Below are 19,361 nucleotides of genomic sequence, written 5' to 3' on the forward strand. Positions count from 1 at the left end.
TACAAATTAAGAACTAGAAAAAATTATTAAAAAAGTAAAAATTCTAGGAAGATTAAGGTGTGTCTATGAGATAGTAGTTAGTGAATTTGGTTTCCAAATCCCCCCAAAATAAATTAAGGCCAAATATCCTTGTTATCCCTCTAGTTGACCCCTTTGATCCTTTTTATTGGATAGAAGAAGTCAATCTAGAGCTCCTCACTTCTTCTAATCTTCCAATCTCTTCTACCCCCTGTCTGAATCTTTCATCTAATTAGGGTGATTTAATCTTCATCGAAGATTAAATTAACTCTAATTAGGATCGAATTATCCAAGGGGATGATTAATTGAATGTCTTACTAGCTAGCTTCTCTTAGACGATAACCATACTTATCACTATACATCTTAAGTTAGGGTTTTACAAATTTTACTGTATAAGCTAAAATCAACAACAACTAGGGATTAAAAATTGCAAAATTCACCCCCATTTTTGGCTTATCAAAGCCCCCCAAACTTAAGGTATATCCTCTGAAGTCCAAAGTTCATTTGTGTGCGACCCTCTAGGCCCATGTATCAATCTAGTGAATAAATCTAATGGCCCAATAACCTTTATTGACCTTCAAAATTAATTAACAATCGATAGGTTGAGTCTCCATCTTGTGGGGTGCCACACCACTACGCGTGCTCTAAAAGATACGGAAAAGTGTGTATTGACTCACTCATAGAACATTTTCATCATTCATTACCATGTATGTTTAGTCCCTCATCCACTTACCACTCCTCGGATAATTTAGGGTGTGGTCAATGATGGATATTATGTGGCCTTCCAGCCAAATCACACCACCATGTTCATTTAAGTTCATTGAATATCATATTATTTCATTGTGATGTTTATAATGAAGTCCATGAATACATGCAATGACATAGTAAATTATAATGAGATCATAATGTAGTGATCACTAGTCGTTAAACATGTATTCTAAAATTCTTATTCGATGGATAGTCGAGATGGACATCAAATTATCCAGATATAATAGCACTAATTGATCCTACTGATACAATAAGTAGAGTTGAACCTATAGATATTAGTGTACACTAAGGACACATAGTGGGTGTTCTTCGGGGAAAGAGTTCATTGAATTGATCTATAGGAATTGCTAAATGGTATTATACCTTATCGTGAATCAGGTTGATTCATGTCATGGGTGTATAAGGGATCCACTGACCTGAGACACCAAGGACATCTCATAGATCGACAACTATGTTTTGACCACGTCTTATGACTCTTTAACCATGTGATTCAAACAAGTCTTAGCTCGGTTGTAGTAATAAGTACACATAGATGATTGAGTGGTAAAGATGATATCATACGCCCTCGATATAAGAGTAGACTGATCTGAAGGAAGACATTTAACTTCTTTAACTAACAATATTATCATACTAAATTCCCCATCATCCTAACTCAATTATTAAATTCACCTTTGAAGGTCAGTCTCTGTAGTGCATTCCTACTATACATTTGGAGCGAGTTTTTTATTTTATCAAATTTATTTGATTGAGGTGAATTAAAAGTACAACAACACTAAAATTAAATAATTAATTTGCTGCCATCAACAATCACATCCGTTCTGTGATTTCCATCACACCTTATGCCCCTTATATCAGTGTATTACATCATCCTGCCATTATCCCATTTAATTAAATATCTATATTCTCACATACCTATCTTTCTTTGTAGCTATATTATTATACTGTCATTATCACTTCGTCTTCATTTCTCACACCACAACCTCCAATCTAATCCACTTTATATTCATCATCTGAATCTGATTAAATATTAAGTATCATGATCATCTTCTTAACTGATCATTATGCTTGTCTTTCTACCATATATCTTATAAGTATCTAAGAACACATTTTTACACTTTATCTCAATTTTTAGGACTTCACAAAAAAAATCATTTCAGTTCTTTTGATTCAAGATATTCCGCATAATTTACAGATCAAATTTTGATGTGTTAGTTCAGGAGTTATTTCCGTGAGATGATGAATGTGCCAGACAAAGACTATAGAGAAAACTGACCGAATGGTGGTGCCATGTAAAAAATGACACGTCATAACCTATACTAGTCAACATAAACCATTTACCCTAGTCCTAGATGCCAAATTGTACTACGAGAAGGCATATGCAATTGTCAAGTAAGGTCCTTTAAGATAGTTTGTAGCATTCATATTATACTTTTGTATATATGAATTTATATGAGGAAAATTTGGTACATAAAATTAGTATTTTTTATGCATGTTATCATCTAATTTTACTCATATGCATTCATCATCTGTAATCTTTGTTAAGTTTTAAAGTAATTTATTCAAGTTCGATTTAAACTTTTATTATTATTGATGTTAGGAAAGCCAATTGGATATCTCATTATAGTTTAAATGAGAATGGCCTTGGGAATGGAAAAAATAAAGTTATATTATTGTGAAGTCTCATTGGATTTAGACTTAACGAGTCTAGGGTTAGCAGAAGACTACATTGATATCTTATATGGAATATAGTTGTCTTGCAAGTCAATCATCCACTACATATATTGTTCAATATTCATGTATATAGTACATTCATTAAATCGCATGTGTAATGATTATAGATGAAGTCCATGAATGCATGTAATGACCAATTGAATAATAATGAGATCACATTAAGGTGATTATTATTCTTTAAACATATGTTCTAAAATTTTCAATTCAAATGTTACTCGAGAAGGCCATCAAAATATCCAAAAATAATAGCATTGTATAGTCCTAATATGATAAGTATATTCGATAATGTAGCCATTAGTGTGGAGACACCAATGATAGATAATATGTACTCTTCGGGAAAGAGTCCGCTGAAATAAATCTGTATGAATCTGTGAATGGTATTGTATCTAACATGAATCAGGTTGATTCATATTACAGTTGTGTAAAGGGTCCTTAAACCTGATATACCAAACACATTGTGGACGGACACTTTTATTTTAATTATAGCATTTTTATAAACATAAGATTCAAATCAATTCTAACGTGCATCCAACAAGAAGTCTACGAATCATAGTATAATGGGATTGTATGTCCTTAGTATAACAGAATATTGAGTCATGGAAGAAGATGATCCAAATCTCTGTGCAAGGTAATGCAATATTATAGGTGTTCTCCAATGATTTACTACACATGTCACCACTAACTAGAATAATCGATTAGATTTTGATGGTTAAGTGTACCTTCCAACATTCAAGAGTCTCGCATGCATGAAGGATAATACATACATAGTAATCGGTGATTGTAAAGGTTCCATAAGAGAGTTTAGAGATTCCTTTGTATATTTTAAAGCATGAGGTGTAGCTAATATGTACACTAATGTAGATAATTATTAAGACATGTCAATAAATATTAGTGAGATATTAAAAGTTATTAACTCGACTGATACATGGGTCTCACACATACAAAATTTGGATGTTAGCAAATATAATCAATTATTAGGAATATGCCAAGTCCACCAAAGAGTACAAATAAGGGGCATCCATTTTTGTTAATCATTTAGATCAGGCTTCAGAGCAAGGCCCCCCCACATTCTTGCTTTCTTCTCTTCCTCTATAAAAAATCTCTCTTCTAGTGAGATTAGATGGTGAAAAGATCTTCAAGGATTTCAAGATGTGTTTTTAAAGAGAAAAAAGAGGAGATCCAACATTCTCAATGTTCTATGGACACATCTAGAGGCCGAACATATGAACAACTCAAAGATACTCATATAAGAAACCGATGGAGGGCAGAATATTTTTTGTACTAGGTGATGTGATCATCCATCATTTTTCATTTAATATGGTTTGATTTGTATATTTTTGCTGTGAAAATTTATCATTCACCCGTAATTACCTATAAGTTGTCCATGTTATGGATAGGTTATTGGTCCATCTTGCTCGCAAATATTTTAGGAGTTTAAGTATTCACAGAAAACGTCTTATTTTTTGTTAATATTTTCATCGTAAGGCTGATAAATTTGTCTTGTAATATTTAAATTTGTTGGATCATTTTTATCATATAATTTCATCATAACAATATTTTTAAGATATTTTTTTTGGAAGTATGTCTTAGAAAAATGATCATGATGTTGAAACTTATTCTGGATTGAATGTTGTGGTGGATTATTGTGATGTTATGAGACCTATATTTAAAATGTGGTTGATTTATGTTATTAATATGATACTTACCTTTGAGAAATGTTAAGAGAGAATTGAAAGTATCTATGGCTATGAGCAAATTGAACATTTCATGTCTCATTTAATATTCATTGATACAATGTCATTCATTATTTATCAAGTGCTATGCTTATCAATCAAGTTCATGAATACATAAATGAGTAAGCAAATTAAGATGACTATTAAATGAGACATGCATTCTAAATCTTAGGTCATGAATCGCAAGAATTGAGAATTCCTCTAGGTGGGAAAGAAAGGTTCAAAAATGGCCTAACTGGAAGGAGGTTTTTTTACCTGAAACAAAAGCGCGAGTTTACGAGCGGGAGTGGGTTCTGATTTATTTTAATTAGAAGGTTCGTCTGATGAATCTTCATCTTCATTGACTTTGTAACATTCAGATTCATCTTCATTGAATTTTTATCAGATTAAGATTAATTTCTTGCTCCTACTCATAGCTCCTAAAGTCGCACCTTGAAGAACGTTCTTCGCTCCGTGATTATATTAACTCATAATAAAATGATCACTAGTCTTTAAACATGTGTTATAAATATTAATATTCAAAGAAACTCGAGAAGGACATGAAATATCCAAACATAATAGTAATATATAGTTACTCTCATATGATGAGTACGGCCAATCCCATGGTCATTAGTGTAGAGACAGTTGAGACAAGTAGTGGATGCTCTTTGAAGAAAGAGTTCACTAAATTTATCTGTGTGATTACCTGGATTGAGTTATACCAAATTGAGAGCATGTTGTTTCGTGTTGTGGTTGTATAAATAGTTATTAAGTATGAGACACCAAAGACCTCTTATGGATGGACTGTTGACTTTGGCTATGACCTATCCATCCCTATTCATGGAATTCTAAACTTTCTTCTTTAGATTTTAGCAAGCTCTAGGTTTGGCCCAACTCTATTTAGGCTTTATCGGAATGGGCCTAAAATATTTAGAAGAAATAATATGGATGTTTTCGTACTTAAGCTTCATACTTCCAAACTATTCATCCATATATTCCTTGAGAAACCCTATTTATGACTTCCCACCTTACGAAGTGAGAGAGACCAAAATGCTAAGAGATTTGGGGGAAGGAGAGCAAGAGAGAGATAGAGTGAGAGAGGAATAAGGAGAGAGAGAGAGACTCTAATAGAGTGTGTGTGTGTGTGATAAGGAGAAAGAGAGAGAGAGACACTAAGAGAGATAGATTGTTGCTAAGAGAGTAGTGATAAGGAGAGAGAAAGATGCTAGAAGAGAGAGAGAGAGAGAGAGAGAGAGAGACTATGAGAGAGAAATAGGGGGAGAGAGAGGATAAGGAGTTAGAGGGAGAGAGAAAGGATAAGGAGTTAGAGGGAGAGAGAAAGGATAAGGAGTTAGAGGGATAGAGAGAGAAACGTCAAGACAGAGAGGCTAAGAGAGGAGAGGCTAGAGAAAGAAAGAGAGAGAGAGACTCTGAGAGAGAAAGAGGGGGGGAGAGAGGATAAGGAGTTAGAGGGAGAGAGAGAGAGGCTTGGAGAGAGAAAGAGGGTGAGAGAGGTTAAGATAGAGAGAGGCTAAGAGAGGGAGAGGCTAAGAGAGAGAAAGAGGGAGAGAGAGGTTAAGATAGAGAGAGGCTAAGATAGGGAGAGGCTAAGAGAGAGAAAGAGGGAGAGAGGTTAAGATAGAGAGAGGCTAAGAGAGAGAAAGATGGAGAGAAAAAGAAGCTAAGAGGGAGAGAGATAGAAGTTAAGAAAGAGAGAGATAGACACTAAGAGAGAGAAAGAGAGGAGAGAGAGAGAGAGAGAGAGATCCACAGAGAGAGAGAGAGGTCCACACAGCCCGACAACCAACCAAACGTGATTCCAATAAACGACGTGGAATTTCCCCGTGACGGATCTTATTATTCCCCTGAACGATATCCCACCGGGTCCCACCCCCCCCCCCCCACAACCCGACCCTATCCCAGCCGTCCGATCCAGACCCCTCCCATCCAACGGATCCAAACCCCTCCCCAATGCCCACCTCCCATCGGGAGCAAAAACGATTTTTCGAGAATCCATTCCCTGACGTGGCAGCCACCAGCCAATCACGTCCCGCCATTGCGGGCCCCATCCCCCACCACTATAAATACTGAGCTTTGCCAGTGTGGTTATTCCTCTCTTTCAAAAATCAGACAGGAGATAGAGAGAGAAAGGAGTAATGTAGAGAGAGAGTGGGTCAGAAAAAGAGGCACAGCAACAACCTCCATAACTCTCTCCCGCGCTAGCCCGAGCCATTTGCGACGGCGGGGAGAAATCTGTGGCGTTCTTCGGCCTTGGAAACCCTAGCTGCTCTCGCCAGGCAACTACTCTCTTCTTCTCTTCGTCGATTTTCCGGTTTATAGATCTCTCCGCTTCGTTTTTACCTTCTCAGATCCTTCCTAGTCGTTCATTTTCTTGTGTTTTTTTCTTGTTTCTCCTCCGATCTGCCTTTTCTGTTGATTTTCCAGTCCGCACTGTCTTTCTCTGATGAATGCGGCGAGTTCTGAGTTGAATTTCGTTAAATTTCGGTTAGATTGTGCTTTTTTTATGTGTTTATTAGTTTGTGTTGTTGTGCGCAGAAGTTGTCGAGTGGAGCGGGGTTGGATTGAATGGAGCAGGTAAGTCTGGAGATGTTTTCCGGCGACGTGGCTGAGGAAGTGCCCGTGGTTTAACGTCTTTGTGGATGGGGTTGTATCGCAGTACGAGAAGGTCGAGAAGATTGGAGAGGGGACTTATGGCGTGGTGTACAAGGCCCGGGATCGCCTTACCAATGAGACTATCGCTCTTAAGAAGATCAGGCTGGAGCAGGAAGACGAGGGTGTCCCTAGCACCGCCATCCGAGAGATCTCCCTGCTGAAGGAGATGCAACATTGCAACATAGTCAGGTATGGTTTAAATTGGCCTTAGATTATCCTATATTCTCCCCGGCTAGGGAGTCTCTCACAGGGAGGCGTTCGATTATTGTTATTTTTTGGGCGTTTATCGAGCATATCCGTGGATGTTTAGGAAGGTTCAGTCAAAATGCCGTCAAACTAGCTTGATCCGTGGCTATTAATGTCTGTGTACATGTGATCAAATTTAGAAGTATCAATCATATTTTTGTTAACGATCACGGAATAGCATTTGTGGGTATAATTGAGTTGTTGTCATGGCATAGCGTCCAGTCTATGATAGTCCAGGGGGCGTCTTTGGCGTTAATCCGTTATCCCCCTTGGATACTATGTAATAAAGCTAATTATTTTATTAAATTTTCTAATTGATGTCAATTAGATGTTGTCACTTTGGATGATAATATGCCTTACGGGTGCATTACTTTCCCTGGCTAGAATTATCAGCATGTCCAATTGCAGTCATGTGACACTTGCACTCAAAATGCATAGAGAAAGAGTGGGCAAATGGTCACTATTTTTTATCAACTCTCCTCAGCCAAACCCTAGCCAACAAATGGTGAGGAGGAGAACCAACAGAGAAAGAACAAGACAACAATAACTTTTCTTAGTTCAAACTATGTCCTGCATCTCTTATATAATGGAACACAGGACAGGTTACACGCCATAGGGTTCCAAAATATCTTATTGCATTTCATATAAGAGAAAGTCTAATAAAGGAAAGTATGAGAATGGAAAGTATGATAAAGGAAATTATGAGAAAGGAAAGAATGATAAATGAAATTATTATAAAAGAAGGCTCGCCAGCTAACACCCTCCCACAAGCTGGTAGGTAGATGCTTATAACTCCCAGCTTGGAGATCAACTTCTGGGATATGCTTCTGGCAATGTTTTTGCTGAGGTCTACTACCTGCTTGGTATTGGACAAATACGGCAGCGTGACCAAATTCTAAACTATTTTCTCCATGATGAAATCCTGATTAATTTCAATATGCTTTGTCCTGTCATGATATCCTGTTTCTTACTCTTCCATTATCTGAGATTACTTCATCTATGATGTCAATCAGTTCATTCTGCTCATTAAAGGGTGAAATCCTCAGGTTCCTTGCCTTGTCATAAGCAATTGCTAGTATGCATCCAATATCTTGAACCATACATTCAGGAGAAATTATCTGAGCCTTCAAGCTAGTTACGTGGTGGACATTCTTAAAAGGTGAAGTATCCACCTTTGCATCATCAATACATTTACTGGTAGCACTTCTCCCTCAGCAGTAAAAACTATTCTATCTCCATCATATGAAGCATAGGTGCAGAATTTTGTGCCATGAGGAGTCATATTGTCAGTAGCCTCAGAGTCAAGAATCTAGTTTTAGTATATTTGACTTTCAAAATGTGATAAATTACTTAGTCTGGTTACTGTTCTGGCCATGCAAGTGGAGCTGACCAAGGAATTTAACTTATCAAGTTATTTCCTTAGATTGCTGCCTTCATCAGTGTTGTATTTCGTCACATGCTTCATTCCGCCCTGACCTGATGACTCTCCATCTTCTAGGCCACTTCTTCCAGTATGCACGGATTGAGCTTAAATTCTGGGAGGTGTCGGTGAATATCTGAGCAGTTTTCTTTTGTATGCCCCGGTTGTCTGCAGTAATGACACACAACGTTGTTTCTGTAGACTTTGCCTCCCTGATTCCTAGGTTTATATCAGTCCTCTCCTGCACATTGGCCTTAGTGATGCCTTTGGAGTTGAGATTTGCTGCAATCTTCTGACCCTTCGCCTTAAACATCCATCCCATTCCATTCTCCTATTTTGATACAGTACTGGCCACCTGCAGTCAACCTTCCTCTAACATATTATTAATATCCTGTCCAAGATCAGAATTTTTCCCTATTAAGAATCTGACTTCTTCCTGACAAATATTCTGAATTTAAACCCATCTAGAACATAAAACCTCCTATCCCTGAGTCTATAATCCCACTCATCCAGTGTTTGAATTGGCCTGCAGTGGTCTAATTCTAACCAAATAGCTTGAAATTCATTCACATCATCTGTTACAGTCCTGTCACCTTACTGTAAGCTTCATGTCTTGATGATGAGCATATAGGTCCTCCAAAGATTGCTATTCTTTAGTGCATTCTTCCAAACATAGTCACAAATTTGCTTGGCAGTCTTCTAAAAGGACATTTTTGGAAGCTGGTTCTTTGTGATACTCCCAAGAAGAAATACAAGAATATTTGCTTTGCTTTATCTCACATCCGGACCTTGCATGATGCATCAGATGGATCCGCTTCTACAATCAAGAGCTTCCCTGACTCCCACCCAATTAGAGTAATCTCCACTTTCTGACCCCTGGGGCAAAGGTCGTTCCATTATACAAAAGTGGTTCAGCAACAGGAGGAATTATGTATAGTACAAGACTGTAAAACTCCCCAGAAGCTCCATGAAGTCCACTCTCTCCATTTAACTTCACCAGATGTGTTGAAGACGTTTCTGAGCGCAGATGTAGAGGTCAAAGTGCACGTTGATGGGGTTGGTATATCTTCCCCATATCAATGCAGATGCAGCGTTGACAATATGGATGCAAGACCTGGGTCTGTGTTGACTGTATAAATACAGCAGCTCAAATACGTGCCGACTACATGACTACCAAGCTTCACTCCAAGGTCACGACAGCGACCTTGATGGCGACTTTGACGGCACACATCTTCTTGATTGACAATGTCGCTAGATATGTCAGGATGTGATACTAGGTAGTTGAGAATGGCTTGTAGATTTCAGCGTGGTCCTCAGAGATCCTGCTCTGTTATAATGGTGAATTCTCGGCGAAACCCTAGCCGAGAGGTGGAGAGGAGAACCAACAGAGAAGGAACAAGAAAACAATACCATGTCTTAGCACAAATCTGATCCCATTCACCTCTTATATAATCGGACATACGACAGGTTACCCACCACAGGGTTTGCTAATGAGCCTATGAGATGCCATATAAGAGAAAGTCTAATAATCAGTATTCTTATTTCAACTCGAGCTTTATAATTTGTGCATCTTATATCAATGAACCTCTTAATTTGGTGAGTTTCACACCCTTTTGGTTTGATTACATCGAACTATTTGATTAAAGTTCATTAGCTTCTCTTTTAAATCACTCCACCCACCGTCTTAATACCTCTATTTTCTCTTGAATATTAGTCGGTGACCCTTTTCTGTATACAATTGATACTTAAGTTTCTCAGTTTAATCGATTATCTGTGCCTTATGGTTGTCTGTGCCTTAACGATGCTGTTCTGACAGACTTCAGGACGTGGTGTATAGCGAGAGGCGATTGTACTTGGTTTTTGAGTACCTAGATCTGGACCTGAAGAAGCACATGGATACTTGCCCTGACCTTGCGAAAGATCCTAGGTTGGTGAAAGTAAGTACTTCCTAATATTTCACTATCTTAAAAGGATTATTCTTAAACGGAGTCTTTTCTTCTTCTTTTTAACTTCTTTTTTTTTCTTCTTTTGTTTCCAACGGTCTTTATCTTCTTTTGTAGACATTTCTCTACCAGATTCTCCGGGGTATAGCCTACTGCCACTCGCACAGGGTTCTTCACCGGGACCTGAAGCCGCAAAACCTGTTGATAGATCGACGCACGAATGCTCTAAAACTTGCTGATTTCGGTCTGGCCAGGGCATTTGGCATCCCAGTCCGCACATTTACCCATGAGGTAAACACCCTTCTGGAGACTCTCTCAGTTAATCTTTCACATTGTTGATTTTGAGTTTATTTCTTTGGTCTTTGTAATGCATTTAGAGTCTGGTCCTGATCATTCGTCTTGTATCTATTGGAGGCCTTTTCTTTCTAGATGTTCGGCTAGAGTTTCGAGATCCATTCTAAATGGTCCCATCACAAGCAGATTGTCTGGATAGATCCGATTGTAGATCTATCTAATTATTTCGGTCAGTAAAAATGGTAATCTCTGTATAAATGTCACACTTTTGGTCCTTTTCTCCTTTTTTAAACCACAATTTTATAAATTTTTCTACCGATCTAATTGATTGGTCGGATGGATCAGACTGATGATCTATCAATGACGATTGATGGGTAAAATAAAACTTCAACTCATTTCCATCGGATGGATAGAGAAGGATCAGCAAAAGTCCATCTCGGACTAATAAAGACCAATCAATCAAGATAGGTCAATCGTATACTGATTTTCTGGTCCAAGACTTAATTATTTTGATTGTATTGGACCAGCAGAATGTGCTCTGACTAGCCCTTCTTGACTTCATAGATTGATCAGATCCAATCGACGAGGATCATTGAGAATTGAATCGATCGATCAGGATAAATTGATCAACTACCAGTTTGATCATTATCACGTTGAATCTACGTATGACTGCTTCTTGGTGTGTTTCTTCGTCATGTCCCAGGTGGTGACCCTCTGGTACAGGGCGCCGGAGATCCTTCTCGGATCCCGTCATTACTCAACTCCTGTGGATGTGTGGTCTGTGGGCTGCATCTTCGCCGAAATGGTCAATCAGAGACCGTTGTTTCCTGGCGACTCCGAGATTGACGAGTTGTTCAAGATCTTCAGGTCTGTTGGTGCTCCTGATTTTCATTTTTCTGATTGTTTTATTCATTTTAAAAATGTATTTTTTTTGGAAGAATTACGGGCACGCCAAATGAGGAAGTCTGGCCTGGAGTGACCTCTTTGCCTGACTTTAAGACCACCTTCCCCAAGTGGCCATCAAAGGTATTTCTTTCTATGAAAACCTCATTAAAGAAATTTAATTTTTCTTCCAGAGACCTTATTCCATACTCTCATATTCACTAATTACGGTTATTTCTTATGAAGGATCTCTCCGCCGTCGTCCCAAATCTTGAACCCAAGGGCGTTGACCTCCTTTCCGTAAGTGTGCTCACCCCGTTGGCTGACCTCACTATAAATATCCAGTTTTCTGTGGAAAAATATTTCTCTCAATGTTTACCATATTATGTTAATTATGAAACCCTCACGGTAGGGAACGCCACGTCCGGGACGTGAAGCCCGTGACGTGACGGGACGGATGACGACCCGTGACAAACGGGGACGCGTCAAAATGTTCGTCACGTCACCGTCACGTCACGTGTCCGAGTATTTTCAAAAATATCCATCACGTACCCGTCACGCGTCACCGGTGACGCAAATAATAATATTTATTTTATTATGTTAATAAACATAGTCGAAGCATAATATTATTTATTTTACTATGTTATTATTTGTAATATTTATTTTTTATCTTAATCCATCACGGTCGTGATCCGTGATGGACCTGTCGTCACGTCACGCGTCCGGGGTATCCCGTCATTGTCACGTCACCGTCACGCACAGACCGTCATGCGTCACCGTCACCGTCATGTCCCATGCATTCCGTCACCGTCACGTCATCCGTGACGTGTCCATCACGGTGACGTGTGACCTGATGGATGACGTTTGCCGATCCCTACCTCACGGTTTCATGAAGAAAGTCTTCTACCCAGAGTCTAACTGAAATGTGGCCCTAAGTTCTCCATGTATTTATCTAAGTGCATTTCCTGATAATTGTTGACCTTCTGATCTTGGTTTTCCTTTTATTGCTAGAAAATGCTGTGCCTTGATCCGACCAAAAGGGTTACGGCTCGGACCGCTCTCGAGCACGATTACTTCAAAGACCTCGGCCTGGTGCCCTGACCCTTTCTGCTTCATTCCTCTTCTTGTACAGAGCCACCACTCTCTCTCTCTCTCTACTTTCTCTCTCTAGAATTGGTGTGAGCTGTACCCTCTTGGGCGGTTTCCGGGGGCAGATCGGCATGAAGAAATGAACCTGCATGAGCAGTTGAGCACTCTTCCCTTTTTTCAAACCTACCTGCGCCTTTTTTATGGAATTTATTCGTCTGCTCCCCCCTCTCAATCCACATAGCCAAGCACAAACAGTTTGTGATCGAGGTTAGTCCAACATAAATCAACTCGTCGTCGATTCAGATGATTAAATGATGGATCTGATCTGATCTGATCTTCAAACAAGCTAAAACCCTGTTTGATGGGGGGGGTATGCCTTGAGAGAAAGAAAACTGCAAACGTTGTGAATCAATTGGGATGAGCAAATTGGTTTGGTTAGTCGGATCTTTGATTTGCCAACTTACGCAAGTAATTTTTGACAGCTCAGGTGAATCGATCATTTGACATGGCCAATTTGATCTTTGATCAAGATCATAATCTGATCACTTTGGGACTCGGCCACGAACTGCCTGTTTTGTTGGAGTGATACAATTGATCCCCATCCAATCTAGGGTTAATTTAGTCAAGTTAGCCCACTAGGGGCATTTCGGTCATTTGGACCCAATATATTTCCTTCAAATGGGGATACCCTCCTCGAAGGGGAGGCCAAGAAGAATGAAGCTAGAGTCATCGGACTCATCTCTCAATGTCTAAGCACCCTCCCCATTTGCAATCTCCGTCCTCCGTGATTGTATCTACCTCGCTGTGACTTCAGGCGGCTTATCTCCCGTCGGTACCTGCCTTGTCTGTTTGCCCTCTGATAGGATCCTGGATAGGATCCTCAACCTATCTTGGGGTAGTCTCGTCGTATTAGCCCATAAGGGCATTTTAGTCATTTTGCTATTGTGTAATTCCTTAAGATAGAGATGGCCACCCTTTAGGAGGGCAGCCATGAAGAAGATTGAAGCAAGGTCTCCTGTCTCCCCTCTCCAAGTCTGGGTCCTCTTTCCCTATCCACGATCCCCATTCTCGTGATCGTCTCTAGCTCACCACATCTTCAGGCGGCTGCTGATCCCTACCCCTCTGTTAGGCCCCCTCTCACGTCCTTCCCGTTTCTTCTCTCTACCCTGGGAACTTCTACCCGCCTCGTCCGTTTGCCCTTTCCTCGGATCATTCATGTTTAAAGAATGATCTGGGGAACACCTACAGCTTATTTAGCCCCTTTCCCCGTTACAAGCCTATATCAAAATTCATATCATGGAGCCCTGATTGAAGAACTCTTCAAACTTTGGCAGTTAAACTGGGACAAGACGATTGCCTTATCCAACCCAATTTACTCCAACTGGCCTGAAATCGGCAGTAACAAGAAGATCGCTGCAGATCGCAAAGCAATGATCAGAAAACAGAAGGAGAGAAGCTCCCAATTCACATGGAGACTAACGAGCTGATCTAAAGATGGGGAAATTCAGGGGATTCAGTAGGCTGAGACTCATTCATCACTTGGCTTTCTTCAAGATGGTGGAGATGCGGTACTCCGCGTCCTCCCTGGCGAAAGTCCACCAGAGATAGGTGAGGGGGACGGTGCTGGCGTGCCACGCAGCGTGAGCATCCACGTGCCCCCACAACGGGGGGAAGTCATAAATCTCCAGCAGCATTGCCAGCGCACCTCCAATCACCACTGTCCATACCTTGAACCTTGACGGGTGTTGAGTCATTCCGGCCCATACAGCCCACACCGCCATCTGGGCCAGGCCCATTCCCACGCACACCCGCATATTCAGACCTGGCCAACACAATATAAAAAGATTCATTCTTTTTTTTTGAACAAGATTCATTGTTTATCTTTACTAAGGGCTACACATGTCTGGATGAAGATGACGGCATGAACGGCGGCGTCATCTTCACAAGTCCAATGGAACAAAACAATTCTGTCATCCATGACATTGACGCAATTACCATGTTCAACCAGAATTTAGCAAGGTTTCCATATGACGATGACAGACGGTTTACTTCAACAATGAAGCCAACCATCAATAATTCATCAGTGACATCGTCATTTTCAACAGTTGACGTGGATCAACAGCGTTGACACAACAGTTGACGTGGGTCAACTGCGTTGACAAGCGGTTGACGTGTGCCAAAGGACAGTAAATAAGGAAGAAAGATGAATTGAGTACCATAGTCAAAATCATAAAAATTCAAGTAGAGGATGTGGGTGACGACAAAGGCCAGGAGTGGCGCCGCAACCATGACCCGGGAGGCTTCATCCCTCACGCTGAACGTCCGGAGGACGCTCAGAACCAGGGAAAATCCTAACAAAGCTACGGCTGCAGAGTAGTCCAGCTTTTCTGTTATATCAATGTCCCTGCACACATTTGGAATCGATTTGTTCATGCAGAGAATTATCTCTGATAAATCAAGTCGTCGTGATTCAAGCAGAGGAAATGGAAGAAATAAACGGATTTTTTACCGACTGTGGAAAATGGCGCTCCAGAACCATGCATTCATGGCGAGAAGCCCATACACATGCCATAAACCGGTGTACTCATAGTAGGACCTCTTACTCTGGGTCATGGGAAGCTTGTAGTAGATGTGGAGGAAAAATGACAGCCATCCGTTGAAGTGCATGATCAGATTAAGGGCAGAGAGTGCTGCCGACACTGGCTCCTGCAAATGTCCAGAAAGAGACAGTAAGATGAATGATGCGAAGATGACAAAACTGTGCCGACGAAAGCAGAACAGCTTCTTCGTCCTATAGTTCGTCAGATGGAGAGAAGAACATATGATTAGCTTTTTGTGAAATTTCAATGAAATCTTTCAATTTCTTATTTTACTACAATACAACTTTATGTATTCCTCTATCCATAGAGTACATTGCATACACAGATACACCTATATCACAGTGGCCACAAATTACGCATAAGATCTAGAAACTTTTTTCATGGTTCAGCTCAGGATGCCATCCAGAGATGAATGGATAAATAAACTTTCTGGGATGAAGTTAGTGTGGAACGATCTTGGACGATACAAAAACTAGGATAATGGACGAGGAAGATCCTCGTCCCGAAACATCTTATCATCTCGCCTGGGACATTAGCATACTTTAACAATGACGAGAGGATGAAGGATTTGCCATCGTCATTGCCATCTGTTTTTTGGTACATGACAAAGCAATGACGAGAGGGCAATGTGAAATTGACAAATTCGTCATCATCATCAATATTGTCGGTTGTTTTCATCACAAGACGCATGACGAGACGATGACAATATGATAATGGACTCATCATCAGATGATTCAGATGTAAGATGACACCAAACTCTAGCTGAGAGAACTTAGTACCCTTGTTGAAGAAGAGGGCAGAGGAGAAATCCTTCAAACCTGGAAGACAGATAGACGTATGAAGGGCCATTTCCCATGGTATTTCACGGGTTCGAGGCCGAGAGCCGTCCTCTCGCCTTCTCTTTGCATCATACAGTGGTACCGGCAGTCACTTTTGCAGTTGACCTGCTTCCAGCGGAGGTATAGCGGTTCTTGTGTGTACCAGGGTCCATCAAGGGGGAGGCCGTCAGAAGAAAAATTACAATGGCGAAAGGTGAGGCTTCCGAGTTGACCAGTTTCTTCACATTGGTCCACACAGTTCCTGCCATAATTGAGTTAATACAAAATTCATCAAAAGTCTATCAAAATCACTTTGCTGTCTTCAAAGGTGTTATAACAGGACGTAGAGTAGATCTAGAACACTTCAAACGTTTAAAACCGAAGATATGTAGAGGAGAAAAACCAACATGATTTGAATCGACGAATGGAATTGCAGGGTATCAAAACCTTCTACAAAATGTTCAGATAAGACCCAAAAAAAGTATGCCAAACTGGTCAACGATGAGAATTCAGGCATTAGTTCTTCAACGTTAACTTTTTTTGAAGATTCCTTCCATAACAATGTTTTTCCTATACTTAAACGTAGATAGTTCTGTCTTCATTTATTGTCACAACTACATTTGTTTCTTCATCCAACAAGGTAACAAATATATGATACGAACTTGGACCTTTTGTTTCACCGTAAACAAATATTTTTTTCTTTTTGAATAATATAGAAGATCACCCAGCTTGGTGACCCTCTGTACACATGGACGGGTCTAGGCCAAAAAGCCCATCCTTCCGCCCCTATCCACCCCCTCATCCAGGACCAAACCAACAAAAAACCAGTCTCTCAACATCATTTTTTGCCCTTTCCACCGGCATTGCCGCTACCTTGAAAACGACCTCGTTGCGGTGAGTCCATATAGCCCAAAGCACCGCGAATCTTAGCCCCCACTCCTTGTCAGTCCCCTGCTTGCGCCGCGGCAGTCTGGCCCATAGCTGCGAGCTCGACATAACCTCTGCCAGCCCCTGGCTAGCCCACAGCGCCTGAGCAAGCCGACACTGGAAGAACAGATGCTCGCACTCCTCTTCCTCTTCCGTACACACAAGGCATAGTGAGGATTCAGCAGGGAAGAACCTTCGCCGTCTCACACGGGTCATTGTCCGCTTCCTGGCGAGCAACCATACAAACACCCTAACCTTTAAGGGAATCTTTTGCCTCCAAATTGAGCGACATGCCCTTAAGATGATTGGGTCCTCATAGTGGTGTGGTCTCAAAATCTGGTAAACACCTCGGCTGGAGAACGGACCCGATGCCCATACCCACCCATCTGTCGTCCCCTCCATTGGCCTCCAGTTGCTCAGAGTTTGCTGAAGGCGTAAGAAATCCTCCACCCGTTGACTAGATAAGATGGCCGCAAAAGTTGGACACCACAATCCATCCCAACACTCTTCCACCAAGGCATGCCGGTGACGGGCAAGGGAATATAGGCGAGGGAACAGATCACAGAGTCGTCCATGCGATGACCAATTGTCCGTCCAGAACCTGAAGCCGGTGCCATTCCCCAATTGAGCCCGGAAAAACTCCTTGACCACTGTCCATACCTTCCTCAGCCCTCTCCAAAAAGCCGACTCCCCTCGCACATTACGCATCATCTTCTCCCAATCCAAATTGGATCCGTATCTGTCCCTCACCACCTCCTTAATCAAGTCATCCTCCGGTCCCACAATCCGTCTAACCCATTTCGTCAATAATGCCACATTTAGTGTATTTAGGTCAGGCACCCCAAGTCCCCCCTGTTTAGTTGGCGTGCAGATGTCATTCCATGACACCAGCGCCATGATCCGTCCTTCCCCCGCATTTGCCCCCTTCCAAAAAAATCTCCGCATGATCCCGCTCAGGCGTTTCTCAACACCCATCGGGATTTTAAACACGGATAGATAAAAAGTTGGAATTGCTGATAATCGATTAAAAGTTGTCTCAAAATCTGTCATAATTTTTTGTTTCATCAATTTTTTTTCCTAATTTTGGCAACCAAAGATGCCATTGCCCCCTGAAATGTCTAAATAAAAGAAGGCTATTGGTTGTCTGAAAATGAAATATCTTCTAGATATGTTTGGCAAGAAACAGAAACAGGTCACAAAAATTAACTACTCACGGTCAAGAATTTTGAAAATGAGTTGTGTTCAACCCACAAATGTAAATGACAAAAATCACTAAATCCGATCCAGGGATGAGAAATTTCTAAGTTCCCCACATAATCAAATGAATAAATGTAAAATACGAATGAAGCACAAGATGCACATCCTCAAGGTTCAAGAATCTGCCCCTTCCAGATATATAAATGAAAATTTAAAATCTGCCTTTTTGATCGAGCTCATTGACAAGTCGAAAAACCCAGAAATAAGCTCCGGATAAGAATTACAACATGAGAACCATTTACCAAATTCTATAAATCATCCAGCCCGTAGACACGATCAAGGAAAGAACAGCTCAGATCAGTTAATCGAACTCGATAAATTCATCCCACCCCACAGATGTAAAGAAGGAATCAAAAAGACGAAGAAGAAACTGTAATGTTTCACCTGTAGAGCGGATCGACATCACCAGCGCTGGCGCCAATTCGTCCAAGAAAGCATCCCAACCCAATCAAAACGAGGAAAACAAGACGCCGAGACAGTCCCCGCGACGCCATCTGACAAGGGGAGAAGATAAATTCAGAAAAATTGCTCCTCGGAAGACAATGAGCAGTCTAAGGAGAACTGAGGCAGACCATGGACAACTTCAACCGAGAAAAAACCCTCAATCGCAGCCTCCCCCGCGGCAGACCCGCTTTCTGGACAGGAATTCAAGTCAAGAACAGCAGAAAGAAGAGAAAATCAAAAAACCATTGTGAATTCGGGGATGGAGAGTTGAAGAATCGATAATCTTCCTCGGAAATCGGAGAGAAAATGGGATAAAATCGGGCGATCGCGCTTCGCTTACCTCGGCCTTGTTCTTCTGATTTGCGCTTTAGTCTCATCTTCCCCGGCTACGCCTTTTCATGAGTAGTCGACTTCGCCTGTGTTGGGTCGGGAGCGGACCCGATTACTGTCCGGATTCGGATCCGTAATTTTGGTGAAAGTGGAGGGCTATTTGATTTCATCAAGCTTCTTCTTTGCCTCTCCATTTTGGTCGTCTCCAA

The 19,361-nt window shown here is 41.0% G+C and overlaps 2 protein-coding genes across 2 annotated transcripts; one reads left to right on the top strand and one right to left on the bottom strand.

Annotated features, from left to right (window-relative positions):
- Positions 1–6,334: 6,334 nt before the first annotated feature.
- CDC2 (cell division control 2) lies at positions 6,335–12,982 on the top strand. The gene is made up of 9 exons (XM_078586330.1): positions 6,335–6,526; positions 6,786–6,824; positions 6,907–7,091; positions 10,385–10,505; positions 10,629–10,802; positions 11,509–11,672; positions 11,744–11,831; positions 11,934–11,987; positions 12,699–12,982. Exons 2-9 carry the CDS (start codon positions 6,816–6,818, stop codon positions 12,786–12,788), a joined length of 885 nt encoding a protein of 294 aa, XP_078442456.1. The 5' UTR covers positions 6,335–6,526; positions 6,786–6,815; the 3' UTR covers positions 12,789–12,982.
- A 1,193-nt stretch (positions 12,983–14,175) lies between these two features.
- On the bottom strand, positions 14,176–19,210 carry LOC144711609 (Per1-like family protein). Its single transcript, XM_078585593.1, has 7 exons — positions 19,163–19,210; positions 18,951–19,013; positions 18,763–18,872; positions 16,195–16,456; positions 15,286–15,482; positions 14,993–15,180; positions 14,176–14,598 (listed from the first exon to the last, which is right to left on the bottom strand). Exons 2-7 carry the CDS (start codon positions 18,951–18,953, stop codon positions 14,312–14,314), a joined length of 1,047 nt encoding a protein of 348 aa, XP_078441719.1. The 5' UTR covers positions 18,954–19,013; positions 19,163–19,210; the 3' UTR covers positions 14,176–14,311.
- Positions 19,211–19,361: the final 151 nt, after the last annotated feature.

The sequence above is a fragment of the Wolffia australiana genome, chromosome 14, assembly GCF_029677425.1.
Source record: "Wolffia australiana isolate 7733 chromosome 14, ASM2967742v1".
In the NCBI taxonomy this organism is placed as follows: Eukaryota; Viridiplantae; Streptophyta; class Magnoliopsida; order Alismatales; family Araceae; genus Wolffia; species Wolffia australiana.

What these genes read in the sequence shown, in the direction of transcription:
- CDC2 (XM_078586330.1), top strand. An exon ending in GAGTTGTTCAAGATCTTCAG is followed by an intron (nt 11,673 to 11,743) that starts GTCTGTTGGTGC and finishes TTTTTTTGGAAG; the next exon opens with AATTACGGGCACGCCAAATG. An exon ending in AGGGCGTTGACCTCCTTTCC is followed by an intron (nt 11,988 to 12,698) that starts GTAAGTGTGCTC and finishes TTTTATTGCTAG; the next exon opens with AAAATGCTGTGCCTTGATCC.
- LOC144711609 (XM_078585593.1), bottom strand. An exon ending in AGCGCCATTTTCCACAGTCG is followed by an intron (nt 15,181 to 15,285) that starts GTAAAAAATCCG and finishes AAATGTGTGCAG; the next exon opens with GGACATTGATATAACAGAAA. An exon ending in TTTTTATGATTTTGACTATG is followed by an intron (nt 14,599 to 14,992) that starts GTACTCAATTCA and finishes TGTGTTGGCCAG; the next exon opens with GTCTGAATATGCGGGTGTGC.